General features: G+C 44.1%; 1 protein-coding gene and 1 pseudogene across 7 annotated transcripts; both read left to right on the top strand.

Moving 5' to 3' along the window:
* The first annotated feature begins 1,502 nt into the window (after positions 1–1,502).
* Positions 1,503–10,765, top strand: SNX12 (sorting nexin 12). Of its 7 annotated transcripts, XM_063635133.1 has the most exons (5): positions 1,549–1,911; positions 7,071–7,166; positions 8,050–8,174; positions 8,894–8,986; positions 9,859–10,765. In XM_063635133.1, the coding sequence occupies exons 1-5, from the start codon at positions 1,747–1,749 to the stop codon at positions 9,896–9,898; spliced, it is 519 nt and encodes a 172-aa protein (XP_063491203.1). In that variant the 5' UTR covers positions 1,549–1,746; the 3' UTR covers positions 9,899–10,765. The 7 variants fall into 7 exon arrangements, with proteins under 7 accessions (XP_055123759.1, XP_055123765.1, XP_063491203.1 ...); XM_055267784.2 differs by having other exon boundaries at positions 1,503–1,911; positions 8,894–10,765; XM_055267785.2 differs by having other exon boundaries at positions 1,560–1,899; positions 8,894–10,765.
* Positions 10,766–16,631: 5,866 nt separating this feature from the next.
* The window catches only part of LOC129475618 (nuclear transport factor 2-like), a 34,801-nt pseudogene continuing 31,526 nt past the window's right edge, over positions 16,632–19,906 (top strand).

Here is a 19,906-nt window from a genome sequence, read left to right as displayed (position 1 = left end):
CCACTGTTTCTTATCGCAAGGACTTTGCCTATTCTCTCTCTCTCTCTCTCTTTTTCTTTCTTTCTTTCTCTCTCTCTCTCCTTTTCCTTTTCTTTCTTTCTTTTTTTGATGGAGTCTTGCTCTGTTGCCCAGGATGGAGTGCAGTGGTGTGATCTCAGCTCACTGCAGCCTCTGCCTCCCAGGTTCAAGCGATTCTCCTGCCACAGCCTCCCTAGTAGCTGGGATTACAGGCGTGTGCCACCACGCCCAGCTAATTTTTGTATTTTTAGTAGAGACGGGGTTTCACCATGTTGGCCAGGCTGGTCTCGAACTCTTGATCTCAAGTGATCTGCCTGCCTCAGCCTCCCAAAGTGCTGGGATTACAGGTGTGAGCCACCGTGCCCGGCCTGCATATGCTGTTTCTTATTCGAGAAATTACCTTTCCCTATTTCCACTCCTATTTGTCCTTTATGTCTTTTCATGTCTGTTAAACTCAGATGTTTCCTCCTCCAGGGGAGCCTCCCCTAATTTTTCCAATTATACATTTCCTATGTGCTGCTTTGAACATTTACTTATTTTGTATTTGTCACGTTATATTAGTTTTGTTTACTTGTCTCCCTTGCTAGAATGTTAACTCCTTGAGGGCAGGGACTCTCTTATTTAACTCTAGGATTTTAGTGTTTAGCATGGTGCTTGGCACGTTAAGTAGTTGCTTAGTGGATATTGGTTAAATTGAATTAAATAGCAATTGTGAAATTGTAGGGCCTCATACTCTGTTAAAAAAATTTCAGGCATCAGTGATATGGGAAATATTTTTTGAGTAGAGGAGGGCAAGGGAAAGGTGGAGAAAGGATGACCTGAAATCATCGCCCAGTCTACCCTTTAATGTGGAGCATATGTAAATTAGTCATATAAATATTAATATTTCTATATTCTCATGTAAACATTTATGCTATCTCCATTATGGGTTGCAAGCAACCTCAGAGCAGTGCCAAGTATGGAGTTCTGCGGAGTAGAAATACAAGGTATGAAATAAGCACCCTCAATTTGCTGATAAATGTAAGATTGAGTACACCTGGAGTGTGGCAACAAGGAGTAAGATATGCCCAATTTTCCTGAAAAGTGAGAGAGAAATGTCTTTCTTTACCCCATCCTAGTTGCTTGCTGCTTTCCTGGCGCCATATGTAGTGCTGAGTGCGCCATTGTGTGTGGCGTGAACTGAAACCATCAGTGGCACAGGTGGGACCGCTACGTTATAGGTTCTCAGCACTATTGTTGGAACCCCACCCTCCATAGACCACCCTTCTATTTTCGCGGAAAACCAGTACTTATTCGGGTCACGGGGCTTCGGCCTATCCCTGTAGGAGCCTGGCTCGCGGGGCAGTGCCCACTGTTGATTGATAGACGGTATGAGACAACTTCTTGGGTTGAGGAGCCGCGATTGGCGGAGCCAGCCTGTGCTGCTAAGCAGGGTATTGGGTACTGCGTATTGGGGATGCAGGTTCCTGGGTGGCCACAAACATCACCCGGAAGCCTGAATACGGCCTCCACTCTACAGGGCGCGCAGCAGTCAGCACGGCCGCTATTCAGGGCGCGGGGCCCGGGCCCGTGCGGAGTGCGCGTGCGTGCGTGCGTGGGCGCGCGTGCGCGCCGCCGCCGCCTGTGGGTTGGCTGGTTATTTTGCAAGCGGGAGGGGCCGTGCGCGCTCCTGCCTCAGGCCTCTGTCCCCCACCCCCCTTCCCTGGTCCCAGGCTCTCCTTCGGAAAGATGTCGGACACGGCAGTAGCTGACACCCGGCGCCTTAACTCGAAGCCGCAGGACCTGACCGACGCTTACGGGCCGCCAAGTAACTTCCTGGAGATCGACATCTTTAATCCTCAGACGGTGGGCGTGGGACGCGCGCGCTTCACCACCTATGAGGTTCGCATGCGGGTGAGTCACGGGGTGAGGGAGACAGCTGAGGGAGGACTGGGCGGCGCGGGCGGGAGGGGGGAGGGAGGCTACCGCGGGGACAACTAACGGCGGGGAAGACGCCTTAGGGGTCATTTGGGGGTTAGGGGCATAATAGGCTTGGAACGAGGTCTGCGGATTCAGTTGTGGCCGGAGGATGCAGAAAACTCCTGAGGGAGACATCGGACGGTGATGCAGGAAAACTACCCATGAGGAAGTGAAGCGTGGCTGGATAGGGTGGGGTGGATGGAAAAAGATTAGAGTGAGGAATTCAAGGAGATAGGAATCACGGCTGTAGCGACTGAAGGAAGGGAGGGAGGATGGAAGAGGGCTGGGGGATGGAAAGCCAAGGCGATATATCGCTGAGCTCCATAACTAAACTAGGTTGTGGGAAGTCTGAAGAGGGAGGGCAGGAAGGCCGGCTGCTTTCTAATGCGGTCTCCCTGGGATTGGAGTTAAGCAAAGCCTTGAATTAAAGGGAAGATAGATTCCAGAAAAGGCAGACAGTGGGCTTGTGGGAGCAGAAATAAGAAAGGGAGTCTCCTTGAGACCGAGCGCTTTCCTAACTTGTGTCGGATCAGCATCTGAAGGAGAGAAATGTTTTATGCTTAAGTTTTCGCAGGTATTACATGCTGTCTCGCCTTGAAACCTGGCCTTGCCCTGGGATTGGTGCCTTGTCAGTCACTGCTTTCATTCTATGCTGATCCCTTAGATTTGAAGTATCCAGAATGTTTATTTCAGTATTTATTGACTCTCGTTTAGGTACTTTGTATATGAATGGCTTTTTGCCCTTTCTGTCCTAGATTACCCTTTTGGATTCTGACCCTGGTCTGTAGTTACTTTAATACATGACATTTCAGAACTGCCCAGGAGTGGCTTCTTCCAGCATGCATGACAGAGGACTTTACTCTCTAGTGCTTAGCCCATAATGCAAGGATGGAATGTGCAGATAGAGTACTTGGTTTGCAGGATCTTTTGCCCACTTGAAGTGGTTATAGGCAAAACAGTTTGAGAATCATTTTCTATTTTTCCTTATGTTTTCTTCTCAGACTAAAAGGCCAGAATATTCTCTATGGACAGCATCCTGCTCAAACAGCATTGAAGAACTAAAAGAGTGTATGTGCTTTCATTGTTGAAGGAGTGAATTGAATGAGAAATTGTGGTCTCCTGCTTGGGCTTTGAAATCTTATTGAGAAATGATGATTTCCAGATTCCAAGTTTGGCAAAGTCCAAACTGAAGAAAGAAAAGTGAATAGCAAAACATGAGAAACACTTGTCTATATAAGAACTATTTGAAATCATGTCTTTGGGGGGAGAATGGAATTTAGGTCCTTCAGAATATGATAAAAGCAGGAAATTGTCAGTGCTGGAGAACTTAGTTACCTGAGGGAGCTTGGGCATAACTAGTACAGCATAAGGGCTGTCTGCTGTGGGGTTTTGGAGACATTCGATGCATTACCCAAGAGTCAGGGATTCTGAATGAAATCGCTCTTTACTCCGTGTATTCTTTTTTTTAAGAGATGGAGTCTCGTTCTGTTGCCCAGGCTGCCGTGCAATGGTGCGATCTCGGCTTGCTGCAACCTCTGCCTCCTGGGTTCAAGCAATTCTCCTGCCTCATCCTCCCGAGTAGCTGGGATTACAGGCACATGCCACCATGCCCGGCTAATTTTTGTATTTTTAGTAGAGACGGGGTTTCGCCATGTTGGCCAGGCTGGTCTTGAACTCCTGACCTCAAGTGATCCTCCTGCCTCGGCCTTCCAAAGGGCTGGGATTAGAGGTGTGAGCCACCACACCTGGCCCTACTCCAGGTATTCTAATAACAACAGGGACTGTTGATCTAGTGCCTACTGTGTACCAGGCACTGAACTAGGTTTTAATTTGTCTTAATCCTTACAAAACTTCGTTTTACACATGGGAAACTGAGGAGGAATGCAGTTTAAGTAACTTGCCCAAGTACACGTAACTATAACTGACGGGGCTGGGATTTGAACACAAATATGTCTGACTCCATATTCTTTCTACTACACTTCTGTCTCCTTGACAACGCTTAGTAGCAAAACTTTAGCATGCAAAATTTTTCTACTCACTAAACTTTTAATCGGTCCCTTCCACAGTTTTTTTTTTTTTTTTCGAGACGGAGTCTCGCTCTGTCACCCAGGCTGGAGTGCAGTGGCATGATCTCAGCTCACTGCAACCTGTGCCTCCCAGGTTCAAGCGATTCTCCTGCCTCAGCCTCCAGAGTAGCTGGGACTACAGGCATAAGGCATGGTGCCACCACACCTGGCTAATTTTTTTTTTTTTTTGAGATAGAGTTTTGCTCTTGTAGCCCAGGCTGGAGTGCAGTGGCGTGATCTCAGCTCACTGCAACCTCTGCCTCCCGGGTTCAAGTGATTCTCCTGCCTCAACCTCCCAAGTAGCTGGGATTACAGGCATGTACCACCACGCCTGGCTAATTTTTGTATTTTAGTAGAGATGGGTTTCACCATGTTGGCCAGGCTGGTCTCGAACTCCTGACCTCAAGTGATCCGCTTGCCTCGGCCTCCCAAAGTGCTGGGATTATAGGTGTCAGCCACCATGCCCGGCCTAATTTTTGTATTTTTAGTAGAGATGGAGTTTCGCCATGTTGGCCAGGCTGGTCTCAAACTCCTGACCTCAAGTGATCCATCTGCCTCAGCCTTCCAAAGTGTGTGAGCCACCACGCCTGGCCTTGTTTATTCTTTTTTTTTTTTTTTTTGAGGCAAAGTCTTGTTCTGTCACCCAGGCTGGAGGGCAGTGGCATGATCTTGGCTCGCTGCAGCCTCCGCCTCCTGGGTTCAAGCAATTCTCCCGCCTCACCTTCCTGAGTAGTTGGGATTACAAGCACCTGGCTAATTTTTGTATTTTTAGTAGAGACAGGGTTTTACCATGTTGGTCAGGCTGGTCTGGAACTCCTGACCTCAAGTGATCTGCCTGCTTCAGCGTCCCAAAGTGCTGGGATTACAGGCGCGAGCCACCACATCCAGCCCTTATTTATTCTTTTAAATAAATAATGGTTTAGTAATATTACTTTATGTGAATCTCACTCCATTTCAACCTATTGACATTCCTTGGACCTTGACGATCCTGGATGGAGTTTAATGTAAAATTGGCCAGTTATTTGTCTTTTGATGGCCTATTTGAGAACTGGATCCTGAAAAGACAATTTCCAGTGTCAAGAAATACAAAGCATGATGTAGTGGGGTCTGTGTGAAGCTCTAATAGAGTTTCGAGATGCTCTTTTCCTGCCAAGAGGCAGTTGTGGAGAAAGGAGATAACTAGTTTATTTTATTCATCCTCTCACCTGAATTGACTGGCAGTAAATATGGTCAGTTTTAATACATGTGGTTGGCCATTTCTATTTAGAACTTGTAGACAGGAGTGAAGATCAGGGTTTTCTGTTTGTCAGGGGATTCGTGTTGCCACTAGAGCCTTGGGAATCTTCTCAGTGTTTAAAATGTGGGAATGAGCTGATTTATATCAGGGAGCAAGCTATGGTAAGCCAACTTTTGTAATGGTGATTTCTTATGCATTTTCTAGATGAGGAGAGGATAAACAGACACATGGAGTCTCTATTAATCGAGCATTTATTGAGTAACTTGCATATTCTGCATTTTAGAAGATGCAGAAGTAGTCATAGTTTCTGATCTTAATGAGATTAGTTAGACAGGCAAACATGATGCATAAAACAATAATGTATCAGGCAATGCTAAAGTATAACTGTCAGAAGAGTTCAGAGAGGAGGAAAACCAATAAATCCAGTTGGTGTTGTCAGGAAATTTTTTTGTGTGAAGTGAGAGTTGAGTGAGCACTGGTAGAATGGAGAGGATTTGGACAGGAAGAGCAGAGGTAGGCATACCTTGGATGTGTTTATCTCTTTACAGGGAATTTAAATTCACTTTTTAAAGGAAAATGTAATATGTACACATGATAAATTCAAATTGTACAATGAAAAACGTGACTATTCCACCCATTCCAGTTGTCTTCTCTTACTCTCCAAAGTCAATCACCATTATCAGTATATTTTCATAAATACTTTATTAATCAGTATAAATATATACATATACATCCCTTTTTAAAACACAAATAGAGGCAAGCTATATATATATACTGTTCTATACCTTGATTTTACTACTTAATATCTTTCCATACTGGCACATAGAGATCTTTCATTTTTATTTTGAGAGACAGAGTCTCTGTGCCAGATTACAGTAGCATAATCACAGTTCACCATAGCCTTGACCTCCTGGGCTCAGGTGATCCTTCTGAGTAGCTGGGACCACAAGTGAGCACTGCCACTACACCTGGCTTTTTAACTTTTTGTAGAGATGGAATCTTGCTGTGGTTGCTCAGGCTGGTCTCAAACTCCTGGGCTCAGGTGATTCCCCTGCCTCGGCATCCCAAAGTGCTGGGATTATAGGTGTGAGCCACTGCACCTGGCTTTCACATTCTTTTCATAGTTATTTAATATTCTACTATACAGGTATGCCATAATTCATTGTAACCTATTGTCTATTCATAGACATTTATTATTATTATAAATAATAAAATGCAATGAAACTTTTTTTTTTTTTTGAGACAGAATCTCACTCTGTCTCCCAGGCTGGAGTGCAGTGGTGTGATCTCGGCTCACTGCAACCTCCGCCTCCTGGATTCAAGTGATCCTTTTGCCTCAGCCTCACAAGTTGCTGAGATTACAAGTGTGTGCCGCCACACCTGGCTAATTTTTGTATTTTTAGTAGAGACAGGGTTTCACCATGTTGGCCAGGCTGGTCTTGAACTCTTGACCTCAAGTGATCTGCCTGCCTTGGCCTCCAAAAGTGCTGGGATTACAGGCGTGAGCCACCAAGGCCGGTGAAAACTCTCGTATGTACATATTTACATACTACTGCAAGTCTATTTGTAGGATACATTCTAAACAGCAAGGGACTTCTGATCATCAGCTGTGATAAGGTTGGATGTGGTAAGGGTTGGTTTTTACCTGGTGGTGATTTGAAAGGGTTATAGGAGCATGATCCCTAGGAGCTATTTCTTCATTGGGACCTGTCCAAGTTACTCAGACAGGTGGCTACCACAGGCTGAACATTACTTACCATCTTTCTTCTTTAATTTTTCCTTCCATGTAGACAAACCTACCTATCTTCAAGCTAAAAGAGTCCTGCGTACGGCGGCGCTACAGTGACTTTGAGTGGCTGAAAAATGAGCTGGAGAGAGATAGCAAGGTATGGCCTTGTTCTCTGTGTGGCATCTTTGGAGGAGGAGATCTACATAGGCTGAGGGGGCATACAACCACAGTCTGTAAAGTCTTGAAGGGAATGAAGAGGGTGAACACATTCTTATCCATCAAATCTCAGTATTTTAGATCGGGGGGATACCTTTTGAAACTTGAAAGTGGTAAGTTCTGGCTGGGCGCAGTGGCTCATGCCTGTAATCCCAGCACTTTGGGAGGCTGAGGCGGGCGGATCACCTGAGGTCAGGAGTTCAAGACCAGCCTGGCCAACATGGTGAAACCCCGTCTCTACTAAAAATATGAGAATCAGCCAGGTGTGGTGGTGGATGCCTGTAATCCCAGCTACTTGGGAGGCTGAGGCATGGGAATTGCTTGAACCTGGGAGGCAGAGGTTGCAGTGAGCTGAGATCGTGCCACTGCACTCCAGCCTGGGTGACAGAGCAAGACTCTGTCTCAAAAAAAAAAAAAAAAAAAAGAAAGTGGTAAGTTCAGGACAAGTTTTTTTTTAAAGTAGTACTTCACTTAGTCACTAGTAAACTTGTACAACTTAATTCCTGTAGGTGCTAAAAATGGAAAGTCTAATGTCAGGAAAATCCTAGCTAAATTCTTGAACGGTAGTGGCTTGTTAAGGAAAGTGAGGATTATTTGGAATTTATTTCCTTCTTTTGAGGTGGTAAACCTGTCCTCCCACAGCAACGGATTAATTTTTGACCTGAGCCATCCTGACTGTTCTTATGGTCTTAGTTCTTGCAAGTTGCTGGCTGTGGGACAGGATGGACCCTATGCCTAATAAGAAATGAGGTACACAGTGCTTTACCATCTCATTCCCATTCTGTCTCTCTCCCATGTGGCTGGAATTTTGTGTGTGCCTGCAGATTGTAGTACCACCACTGCCTGGGAAAGCCTTGAAGCGGCAGCTCCCTTTCCGAGGAGATGAAGGGATCTTTGAAGAGTCTTTCATCGAAGAAAGGAGGCAGGGCCTCGAGCAGTTTATTAACAAGTAAGCCAAGTTCCTGGGGGCTCCACTTGCTACTTTTGCCATCGTAGTCTTTCTATATGTTTTGTTTACCTCACCTTTTATTTTATTTTTATTTATTATTTATTTGAGATGGAGTCTCACTCTGTCACCTAGGCTGGAGTGCAGTGGTGCGATCTCGGCTCACTGCAACCTCCGTCTCCTGGGTTCAAGCGATTCTCCTGCCTCAGCCTCCTGAGTAGCAAGGATTACAGGCGCCGGCCACCATGCCCAGCTAATTTTCATATTTTTAGTAGGGACAGGGTTTCACCGTGTTGGCCAGACTGGTCTTGAACTCCTGACCTTAAGTGATCCACCTGCCTTGGCCTCCCAAAGTGTTGGGATTACAGGCGTGAGCCACTGCACCCAGCTCACCTTTTATAATGGGTACCATGACGTGGTGCCAATTGTATGGTGGGCTGACTGGACAGTAAAACTCCATTCCTTTGAGTAGGATTCTGATCCTTTGTGTCAGGGCCTGAGAAAGCACTGCATGTTGGTTATATCTAGGGATTTCCCTGTCTTGCCTCTCTATCCCCCGTCCCCTTTACAATATTAGGGTTTAGGTGGTACCCTACTGCTGTCCTCTACTGGCTTGAACCTTAGGGCTGACCTTGCCCTTCTTCCTCTGTCCGCATCCCCATCCCTCTGCTAATTCTCTCTGATTCTGAATACTACTGATAACCATCCTGGTTTCTTTATAGAATTGCTGGGCACCCACTGGCTCAGAATGAACGCTGCCTACACATGTTCCTGCAGGAGGAGGCAATTGACAGGAACTACGTCCCGGGGAAGGTGCGCCAGTAGGAGCCCCTCTCACCACCTGCCCTCTACTTTCCTGCTGAAATGACATTGGTTTTTACACTAAGCCTCTCTCTGTCTTTGATCTGAAGTTGGCTGCCCATCTCCTGGCCTGATAGACTGTCTGGCATTGTGCTCCCTGGTACCTGACTACACCATATGGGCACTCTGCTAGGATCCTCTTCTCTGAGGAGAGGTGGGAACCCACAGGCAGATGCCCTTTGCTTGGGGTTAGGGTGGGTGGGTGGGGGAATTAGACTGGAAAGCAATTTCTTGGGCATTTACCCATGCCAGAAGGCTAACCTGGGGGGAGGGGGGCGCTTGTGCTGGTGAGGCACTTGGATACATACTGATGCTGCAAGTCCAGGGGATTTTTCTTACTCTTAGGTTTAACCAAGAACACTGAGCAGGGAAAAACCCTGCCTTTCCTAATTGCATGTATTTTTTCCTTTTTCGAAAGGTGGTAGAGACTCAGAAGCTTTCCTTGTTTTCTTTAGGCCTGCTCCCAGTTTTCTTAACAGTTTCTTTTGTTGCTTTCTCTCTCCCTTGTTGCTTTCCGTGGCGGTAATCCTCCTAGAGTCCAAGCAGTCTGTTGTATGGAGCAGGGTGTGTGGGTTTTCTGGGCCCATCATTATGGCTGCTTCAGAGTCAGAAGAAAGCCATAGGGCAGTAGGGGAGCTCCTATTGCCTAGCCCCTCTCCCTTTGTGGCTCCCACTCTAGCTGCCTGTTTTTGCTCATCAGCTGGTGAGTCAGTATGGGCCAGCAGTTCTCCCTCCCTAAGCCCTTGCTACTTTATGGGTTAGCTTTGCAGGTTTGGTGGCTTGAGGGGGTGGGGGCAACTCACCACTGCCAGGTAACTCCCTGAAGGGTGGGAGTGGATTATCTTCTAGGCTCTTCCCCACGGTAGGGAAGGGCATCAACACTGTCTTCCTTCCATTCTCCTTTCCCCCGTCCCATTTAGTGCTGCCACAGGGCAGAAGCACACAAACCAACCACACAGTCTCTGACTTCTCCTAAGCACTTTGAGCTGTTGAATGGGGCTCAGGGGTAAGAGTTTTTGCTGCCCTCCCCGGCGTGGTCACAGGGTTATTGAACTGCCTGCACTTGTTTCTCATGCAACTCCAGCATTTTCCCCAGAAGTTGAACTGTGGATAGCAGCTTGGTATGGATTTCCTAAATCTTAACATTTGAAGCAGCTTCTTGAGGCTGGCAACTATCCTGGTTTCTGTCTTGGAGGGGGTGGTTTGTTTGCTGGGGCCCAATGTCTGTCCCAAGTGGTGGGGTGAGAGCAAGTTAACTTTGGTGCCAGGTGAGAGGTGGGGGCTCTTTGCTTAGACTCCCTATCATGGAAAGATTGGAGTTTTTTATGCAGGGCATTGGGGAAAAGGATTGCTGATTCTGACTGACCCCGATCAGAGAGATTAGGATGTATTTTGACATAGGATTTGGAACCAATCTAAATGTTAAAGTTCCCTGAGACAGCTCTCCAGCTGCTGAGCCTGTGCCAGGGGCTAAGCAGCTCCTAATGAGAGGCTCTGCTCCCTTTCCCACCTCGCCAATGTTGTTGTTGCTGCCTTTTTGATTTGTATCCTCTGTTATAGATATTTTTTAAAAACGATTTCCTCTTTCATTGTGCACAAGTGCTGAGAGTCTGAGGCCCCATTTCTGCTGTGTATATATATCCTGACTTGGGGCTTTTATTCAGCAAACTGTTCATTCTTCTGTCAGACAATGTCATATTCAACTCTGTTCATATTAAACCACTGTGAAGCAAGCCTCTGTTTTCCTGCTTAAGTTGTAAATTTAGTATTCTTTAGTGTCTAGGATATGCTGGGTATTATGCAGAAATCATACAATGTGGCCAGTGTCCTGAGGTAATGTTTTGCATTTAAATTTTTTTAAAAAGCAGAATCTTAACTTATCTTAATGATATTTACCTATCCTTTTTGCAACTCACAACTGACTTTGTCACAGAGGTAATGCATCTGCTTGCAGGAAGTAGCTGTAGGCTCAGTACCTGTTGTTTGAGTCACATTTAGCAGATTTGGTTTTTAAGCTTGTGGGTTTGTGCTAATTTGGGCAGAATATATTTATTATATGTGTGTGTATGTGTGTGTGTGTCTGCATGTGTAATACATGTACATAAACACACATGCATGTGTTCATCCTCTCACACACCCACACAACACCAACAAACATTTCTTCTATAGGCTTTTTATCTCAACTGACACTGTTTTTTTCCCCAAATAAATGTGACACAGGCAGAAAGGTGGGTGAACTCTCAGAATTTTTGTCGGGTGGATATTCATCTGACCAATGAGCTCTGAAATGGTTTCCCTACACAGAGTGGGTTTTGGCAAGGGTTGGAATGAGAGGAGGTAGCAGTCTTGTCATTTAGAAAATCAAAGCTAGTTTTGATGTAGTTCAACATGGAAAGAAGGTATAGAAAGTGATGTGTTCAAAACATTAGCAAATTAAGGCTGAATGTGGTTGGCTCATGCCTGTAATCCCAGCATTTTGGGAGGCTGAGGCAGGAGGATTGCTTGAGCCCAGGAGCTTGAGACCAGCCTGGGCAACAGAGTGAGACACTGTCTCTACAAAAAAATTTCAAAAGGAAAAAAAAAAGGAAATTAACATTACTTAGCAGTATTTGGTTCTAAGTAGAAGAGTGGGGGCTGTGAGGAAGTTGAGGTTTCTGGTAGTTCATGAATGAGATGACTAAAAATATCTGAGGGGCTAGGGAAGAATGGGTATTTCTGTGAAATAAAGGAAAGGAAGGGTAAAGAGAGATGCAGCCTTCGTAGCCAGCAGTGTTAGAGAATGAACTGCAGAATAAATAGAAAAGCAGCTATAAAATAAAGTGTTAACAAAAATTTGGACAGATGACAACTGATTTAACAAGTGCTAATAGTCTTCTATGTGTCTGGTCCTATGCTAACAGCAGGGCTGGGGATAGGGTGGAGTGGTTGTGGTACAAGTAAAATATGATATTACATTCTCTTTTCTCGTAGACCTTAAGAGTTCAGTTGAAGAGATGTTTAGCTGGGCGTGGTGGCTTATGCCTGTAATCCTAGCACTTTGGGAGGATTGCTTGAGCCCAGGAGCTGGAGACCAGCCTGGGCAACCGAGTGAGATCTCATCTCTACAAAAAAAAAAAAAAAAAAATTAAAAATCTGGCCAGATATGGTGGCACATGATAGTCCCAGCTACTTGGGAGGCTGAAGCCGGAGGATTGCTTGAGCCCAGGAGGTTGAGGAGTGAGCCATGCAGTGAGCCATGATTGTACCACTGCACTCCAGCCTCAAAACAAAACGAAGAGATGTCTATACAAGACAGGAAAATGCTAGAGACAGAGTAAGAGATTCAGGCACATCTGGTTAGTTGTCCAGTCTTTTTCTTTTTTAAAAATATCAGGCCAGGTAAATCTCTCTTGGATGTCAAATTGGCCATTTTGGCACATTAACTGGGCTGGGCAAGAACCCTAAATCCAAACCCTCTTACACATTAACACTGAGGAGAAGCATACTTTTCTTTGATAAGGAATTCTAATTTACACGGGTATTTGCATGTTTACCTCTAATTAATCCCCTTTATCTATAGTGCAGAAAGGGCTTAACCTTATGCTGGAACCTGGGGGACAGAGGCTAACGAAAAATTTTGAACATAGCTAGACCTGAAAGAAGTCTAAATCTTCACATTCCAAAGATGCCTTATCTACCCTTTGACCCATTCTTTGAGACAAGGAATTAAGCCAGTAAAGGTAGGAGAGGTGGATAACATTCAGGCTTCTCTGGAGTTGGTAGTTATCCTACATGAGATACTTCTATGTTGAAGATATTCCTACTTCTATGTTGAAATATATGCTGTAATAATTTAAGTAAAATTACTTTCTTCTGTGGAAATGTAGAACAGCTGCTCACTGAAATGGATATTTCTTCATATCCTTGAAAACTGTTGAGTCACCCTTAGTATTCTCTTCTTAGATATAATAAGTTCTAATTTTTCCTTACTTGGCTCATTTTTAACCCTTTTATCTTTTTATTATTCTGAAATCTCTCCAAGGCCCTCACATGTCCTCAAGTTGTAGAGTCTTAAATTGGACAACACTTTAATCACAGCCTGAAGGTTAGGTAGTTGTTATTCCATTTATATATCTTAGTATTTGAGTTTACTTTTGAAATATAAAGTCTTGGTGACTAATTTAGCATGTGGTTCTCTGCCACTCCCTGCCTGACCACCCACCACCCCTCATTCTTCTTTTTTTACCTTGTTTGTACAAAAACCAGTTGTTGCCTATTTTATTTCTTCTGTCCATACCCTGTCTGTCTATGCATTTAAAAGCAGAGAACTCATTCCTTATAAAACAGACAAACCAGGGATAATTGTCAACATCAAAAAAGAATTCTTTAAATCACTGCAGGCTTCCTTTAAATAGGTGTTTCCTATGATGGTTTTAAGTGTTTTTATATAGGTCATCAACTACTCGATATAAAGAAACTAAAGATAAAGGGTTAAGAGGCAGTGCCAGTTGAAGAACAATTAGAAATTGGGATAAAACAGTAGTTCTTAGGTAAACAGTAAAATACATTCAGATTCACAGAAAAAAAAAAAAAAAAATATATATATATATATATATATTTTTTTTTTTTTTTTGAAATGGAGTCTCACACTGTTGCCCAGGCTGGAGTGCAGTGGCGTCATCTCAGCTCACTGCAATCTCTGCCTCCCAGGTTCAAGCGATCCTCCTGCCTCAGCTTCCCGAGTAGCTGGGACTACAAGCGTGGCGCCACCATACCCGGCTAATTTTTGTATTTTTAGTAGAGATGGGGTTTCACCACGTTGACCAGGCTAGTTTCGAACTCCTGAGGCTCAAGTGATCTGCCCACCTTGGCCTCCCAAAGTGCTGGGATTACAGGCGTAAGCCACTGTACCTGGCCTGATTTATGTATTACTTTTCAAGAGAATGTTATACCAATAATATTTTTTGTCTAGATACAGTGAACTTTTCATCATCTGTACTAATGGAAGCATATACATTTTAATTTTGTTATGCATTTTTGTTGTAACATTTAAATATAGGGATGTCTAATCATAAAATTTAAAAATATTTCATAATGTCATCATACTGAAGACTCAGGAAGATCTGAAAAGAAACAGAGTACCAGGCCTAGAATAGAAACCTGACTGCTAAAATTGGCTATATAGCTAGCTATAGGACCTTAGTTGAATTGCTTCACCATTTTAGGCCTGTTTTCTTAACTATACAATGAGGGATTTCGACTGAATGAGGGATTTTGACTAAATGATCTCTGAGGTATCTTAAATCTCTAGCTTTTTATGATTTCCCACCCTTGCCAAGGAGTTGAGTAAACATTGGAGGTGATGCCGCCAAAAAAGTGAAAGCACAATTTTTCCTGTGTATGATGGAGTTTGCTGTAGTGTAGTTTTCTCTTTCAGAAATGAACGATTATCCTGATTAGATTTTGTTTGCCCACATCCTGTTATATCAAGTCATGAGTATACCCCCATTGAAACTCAGAGTTGATTTGGTTTACAGTTGTCCTAATTGTATCCTAAGTCTTCTAGCTGAAATTTTAAAATGAAGTAGTCACCCCATGGAGTTATTTATTTATTTATTTTTTGAGACAGAGTCTTGTTCTGTCGCCCAGGCCAGAGTGCAGTGGCGTGATCTTGGCTCACTGCAACCTGTGCCTCCCAGGTTCAAGCGATTCTCCTGCCTCAGCCTCCAGAGTAGCTGGGACTACAGGGGCGCGCCACCATGCCTGGCTAATTTTTGTATTTTTAGTAGAAACGGGGTTTCACCATATTGGCCAGGCTGGTCTCAAACTCCTGACCTTACGATCTGCCCACCTTGACCTCCCAAAGTGCTGGGATTGATTACAGGTGTGAGCCACCACGCCCAGCCCCCATGGAGCTATTTTTATTTAAAACACATACATTATAACTCTACTGATCTGATTACAAAAGTGCCTATTTTGTTAAAATGTTTTATTGTAGTGATAAAAATTCAAAAATTATTAATGTTAGTGAACAAAATTCAAGCAAAACATAAATGTGTAAAGTAAAAAGTGAAAGATTTCTCACCACTCCCATTCTCCAAGAATAACTTAATTTGGTGTGTGTCTTCCCAGATGTTGTTCTGTTTGTGTTTATATATTAATATACATATATACATATATGAATACCCACACATTTGTGTATAGGTTTTTTTAAATGAAATGGGATATTATATGTACTGTTTTGCAACTTTTTTTCACTTTGCATTGTATTCTGGACCTCCTCTTGAATTAATACATGGAAATTTACCTCATTTAAAAAATGACTGCATAACATTTCATGGTATGGTTGTATCACAATTTAATGATTCACCTATTGATGCAAATTTGTCTCCAATCATTCACTATTATAAATAATGCTACATATAACCTTGCTCCAGTGTGTAAGTATTTCTGTAGGATAGATTTTGAGAGAAGGAATTGCTGTGTCAAAAGGTGTGTGCCTTTTACTGTGTGTGTGCGTGCGTGTGTGTGTGTGTGCGTGTGTGTGTGTGTGTGTGTGTGTGTGTGTGTAGGGATGGGGGAGGGGGTGGTCTCACTTTGTTGCCCAAGTTGGTCTCAAACCCCTGGCTTCAAACGATTCTCCTGCCTCAGCCTCCCAAAGTGTTGGGATTACAGGCATGAGCCACTGCGCCTGGCCTCATTTTACGTTTTGATAGCTAAAACGAAATTGCTTTCTTAAAGAACGCAGTTTAGGTTTCCAGTGACAGCAAATGAGAATGTTTCCCCACCCAAAGTGGGGAAATTCTGTTCACAAAAATTTCCTTGCCAAAAGTGGTAAAAATTTAAACAATTGATAATTATCCAAACTGTTTGGTGAAAATCATATTTCATGGTTTTAATTTGCATTTTCTGGTACATTTAGTTGTAATGATACCACTGTCAGGTTTTAGTTTCCCCACACATTTACTTTTGGTCGTTCTAGAGGCAGTATCTATGGCTGCTAATTGAGGATACTGACCACTCTTCACCATAAATAAACCATCACAATTAAAGGCCCTGAGTGTTTGTAAGTTTCTTCCCATCTGACTCTTGGGGAAGATGAAGCGATTAGCCTAGTGACAAAGCAACATTATCTGAGGCGCTCTCACAACCAGTACCTTTTTCAGATTGTCACTACTTGAGGTCAAGCCCAGAGCAGCACTGACAGCTCAACTACATGCTCTTCTGACCTCATGGGCAACCTGCCTTGATACTCGGGGAAATATTACTTTGTCTGTTGAGCCACCATCCTTCCAGCTTGGACCCCCTGTCTAGTTATTTCACCCAGATCCATACGTTTGATTCCTGGCAGGGATGGAACAAGGATAGGGACCAAGATCGTGATGGTGACCATAATAAGAGGTTGGATTACCAGGCCTTCTGGTTGGCTGTCAACGTGTCAGTCAGAAATAAGCTTTAATTGGTCGTACGCAGTGGGAAGCACATACCTGTCGTACACAATGGGAAGCACATACCCTCTTCTGATTGGCCTCTTAGTTGAGGGGTGGACCACAGGGAAACCTGCTGGTTGGCTGGAATGGAAGACCAATAGGAACGCTGTGGCGCTGCTTTCGAAAGCGAGGCCTGCCCCGCGCGCCTGGAGCTGTCAGCGGGTTTCCTTGGAGCTCCAGAGGCCCGATTTGGTAACTGCGCTTTCTTGCGACCTAGGTATCCTCTACCCCGGTCACGCTTCTGGCGTCTCAGAATGTCTCTGGTTGTGCCGTGGTGAATGAGGCCGTAGTCCGCTTGTCCAGCCCTTAGGAAGGTCCTGCCTTAGGCTGCCGGTTTCGTTCCACAAACGCCAGCCCGGAGCTCTTCCTGGGATGGGGCCGTTGAAGTCATGGGCCTGGGCCTGGGGAGTGGGGATCAGGGACCAGGGAATGGGACAATACTTTGCGGGCCTCAGGATGAAGTTCTTTATTGCAAGCATTGTGGCCCGATTCGCGGCAGAAGCGGGAGAGGCTGCACTCTGCGGCTGTGAAGGCCTTTTTTGTATTAAGTCTCAGGAAGGGAGCAGGAAGTGTGTGACCCAGAAAGTTCCGCCATCTAGGTGGCCTCCACCATTTCAGCCAGCCGCCGCCTCTGTTGCCTGATTTCACCCCTTGTGGCTCCTTCCTAGACTCATCAGCTCTAAGACCACTGCAGTAAGTACATTAGCCCTTACAGCCCGTACTCAGAAAGTCCCCTTTCTTCCTCAATGTCAGTGGGCTTGACCTCCTTGCTTTTATTTATTTTTCTAATTAATTACACCAGTACATTCTCCTTGTAAAAAAAAAAATCAAAACACTATACATATATGGGGCTAACACTTTGGCCATTACCCACAATCCTTGTCCTCTTTTGCTCTTCCCCAGAGTATCTACTGTTAACAGTTTGGTGTGTATCCTGGCAGCCTTCCAGGTCTTTTTTTCTAGTTATCATAGAAAATACGTTGTGTTGTGTTTTTATTTTAACAAAAATTATACCCTACTGTACATACCCCACAAGTTTTTTCATTCAGTGTTTTGGAAACATTTTTATTTTGGTACATCCAGGTTTACTTTTTATTTTATTTTTTAGTAGAGACAGGGTTTCACCATGTTGGCCAGGCTGGTCTCAAACTCCTGACCTCAAGTGATCCAACCGCCTTGGCCTTCCAAAGTGCTGGGATTACAGGTGTGAACCACCGCACCCAGGCAGATTTACTTCTTTTTTAAAAAAGTGATGTATTATGCCATAGTATGGCTATAAAACAGTTTATTTAACCATTTCCTTATTGATAGACTACTAGATTTTTTCAGTATTTTGCTTTTACAAGTGGTACTGCTATGAACATTCCTGAACATGACAGTTTCTCTAGGGCAGTGTTTCCCAAACTTTTTGATTGCAAGACCCCTTGACATTCCTAACAGAATTTGTTTATGTAGGTTTATGGCTTTCTCTATTCAATGAAATTAAAACTGGCTGGGTGTGGTGGCTCACGCCTGTAATCTCGGCACTTTGGGAGGCTGAGTCAGGCAGATCACCTGAGGTTAGGAGTTCGAGAACAGCCTGGCCAACATGGTGAAACCCCGTCTGTACTAAAAATACAAAAATTAGCCCGATGTGGTGGCACACACCTGTAATCCCAGCTACTCGGGAGGCTGAGGTGGGAGAATTGCTTGAACCCGGGAGGTGGAGGTTGCAGAAGTCGCGCCATTTCACTCCAGCCTGGGTGACAAGAGCGAGACTCTGTCTCAAAAAAGAAAAGAAAAGCAAAATAACTTTTCCAAAACAAGAAATATTATTCAGAAGAGTAAAATTGTTTTGTTTTTTTTACAAGTCTCATTAATGTCTGGCTTAATAATAGGTGACATCTGGAGTCTCATATCTGCCTCTACATTTGGCCTATTGGGATGTTTTGGTTGAGTATATCACACATATATTATTGTAAATGTACATGTAACAAAATTTACCATTTTAACCATTTTTAAGGAAACATTTCAGTGGCATTAAGTACATTTACATTGTTATACAACCATTACCACCATCCATCTCCAGAATTTTTTCATCTTCCAAACTGAAACTCAAAATAATAACTCCCCATTGTCCCCACCCCCAACCCTAGCAACCACCATTCTATTTTCTGTTTCTATGAATTTGACTATTATAGGTAACCTTATGTAAGTGGAACCATATAGTATTTGTATTTTCTTTTTTTTTTTTTTTTTTTTTTTTGAGACGGAGTCTCGCTCTGTCGCCCAGGCTGGAGTGCAGTGGCGCAGTCTCGGCTCACTGCAAGCTCCGCCTCCCGGGTTCACGCCATTCTCCCGTCTCAGCCTCTCCGAGTAGCTGGGACTACAGGCGCCCGCCACCACGCCCGGCTAATTTTTTGTAGTTTTAGTAGAGACGGGGTTTCACCGTGGTCTCGATCTCCTGACCTCGTGATCCGCCCGCCTCGGCCTCCCAAAGTGCTGGGATTACAAGCGTGAGCCACCGCGCCCGGCCTAGTATTTGTATTTTCATGACTGGCTTATTTCTTTTTTTTGAGATGGAGTCTGTGTCGCCCAGGCTGGAGTGCAGTGGTGTGATTTCTACTCACTGCAACCTCCGCCTCCTGGGTTCAAGCAATTCTCCCATCTCAGCCTCCAGAGTAGCTGGGAGTAGAGGTGCACGCCACCACACCTGGCTGATTTTTGTATTTTTAGTAGAGATGGAGTTTCACCATGTTGGCCAGGCTGGTTTTGAACTTCTGACCACAAATGATCTGCCCGCCTTGGCCTCCCCAAATTCTGGGATTACAGGTATGAGCCACTGTGCCAGGCCATGACTGGCTTATTTCACTTAGCATAATGTGTTCAAGGTTCATTCATGTTGTAGGTTGAGTAATATTCCAAAGTGTGTGTATATACAGACATACATACCATGTTTTGTGTGTCCATTCGTCTGTCAAGGACACCTGGGTTGTTTCCACCTTTTGTCTGTTGTGAACAATGCTACTATGAATATAGGTATACAAATATCTGTTTACATTTCTGCCTTCAATTCTTTTGGGTATATATCCAGCAGTGGAATTGCTGGATCATATAGTAGTTCTCACTTCCCTTCTGATGGACATTTATATCAGTGCTACTCAAACTGTATTCCACAGACTGGTGCCAGTCGTGAACTATCACCTGTACACAAGGAGATAAGTATAGGAACTGAGGATAGGCATTTAAAACCTTTTATAGCAATTTCATGTGGCCATGACATCGAAGTGAATGATCACTTTTCTAGTAATTTGTTTTTTCTCTTTTTCTCTACAAAGGAATCAGTCTGTGATGGATTGGAAATTTATCAAAAAAATAACAACAACAACAAAGAACCAAGCTGGGTCAGGCATGGTGGCTCACGCC

This window comes from Symphalangus syndactylus, chromosome X, assembly GCF_028878055.3.
Source record: "Symphalangus syndactylus isolate Jambi chromosome X, NHGRI_mSymSyn1-v2.1_pri, whole genome shotgun sequence".
NCBI classification, from domain to species: Eukaryota; Metazoa; Chordata; class Mammalia; order Primates; family Hylobatidae; genus Symphalangus; species Symphalangus syndactylus.
This window is presented reverse-complemented; position numbering and strand designations above follow the sequence as displayed.

What these genes read in the sequence shown, in the direction of transcription:
- SNX12 (XM_063635133.1), top strand. Translation starts at nt 1,747, where the DNA reads ATGTCGGACACGGCAGTAGCTGACACCCGGCGCCTTAACTCGAAGCCG. An exon ending in CTCGAGCAGTTTATTAACAA is followed by an intron (nt 8,175 to 8,893) that starts GTAAGCCAAGTT and finishes GTTTCTTTATAG; the next exon opens with AATTGCTGGGCACCCACTGG. An exon ending in AACTACGTCCCGGGGAAGGT is followed by an intron (nt 8,987 to 9,858) that starts GCGCCAGTAGGA and finishes AACTCCCTGAAG; the next exon opens with GGTGGGAGTGGATTATCTTC.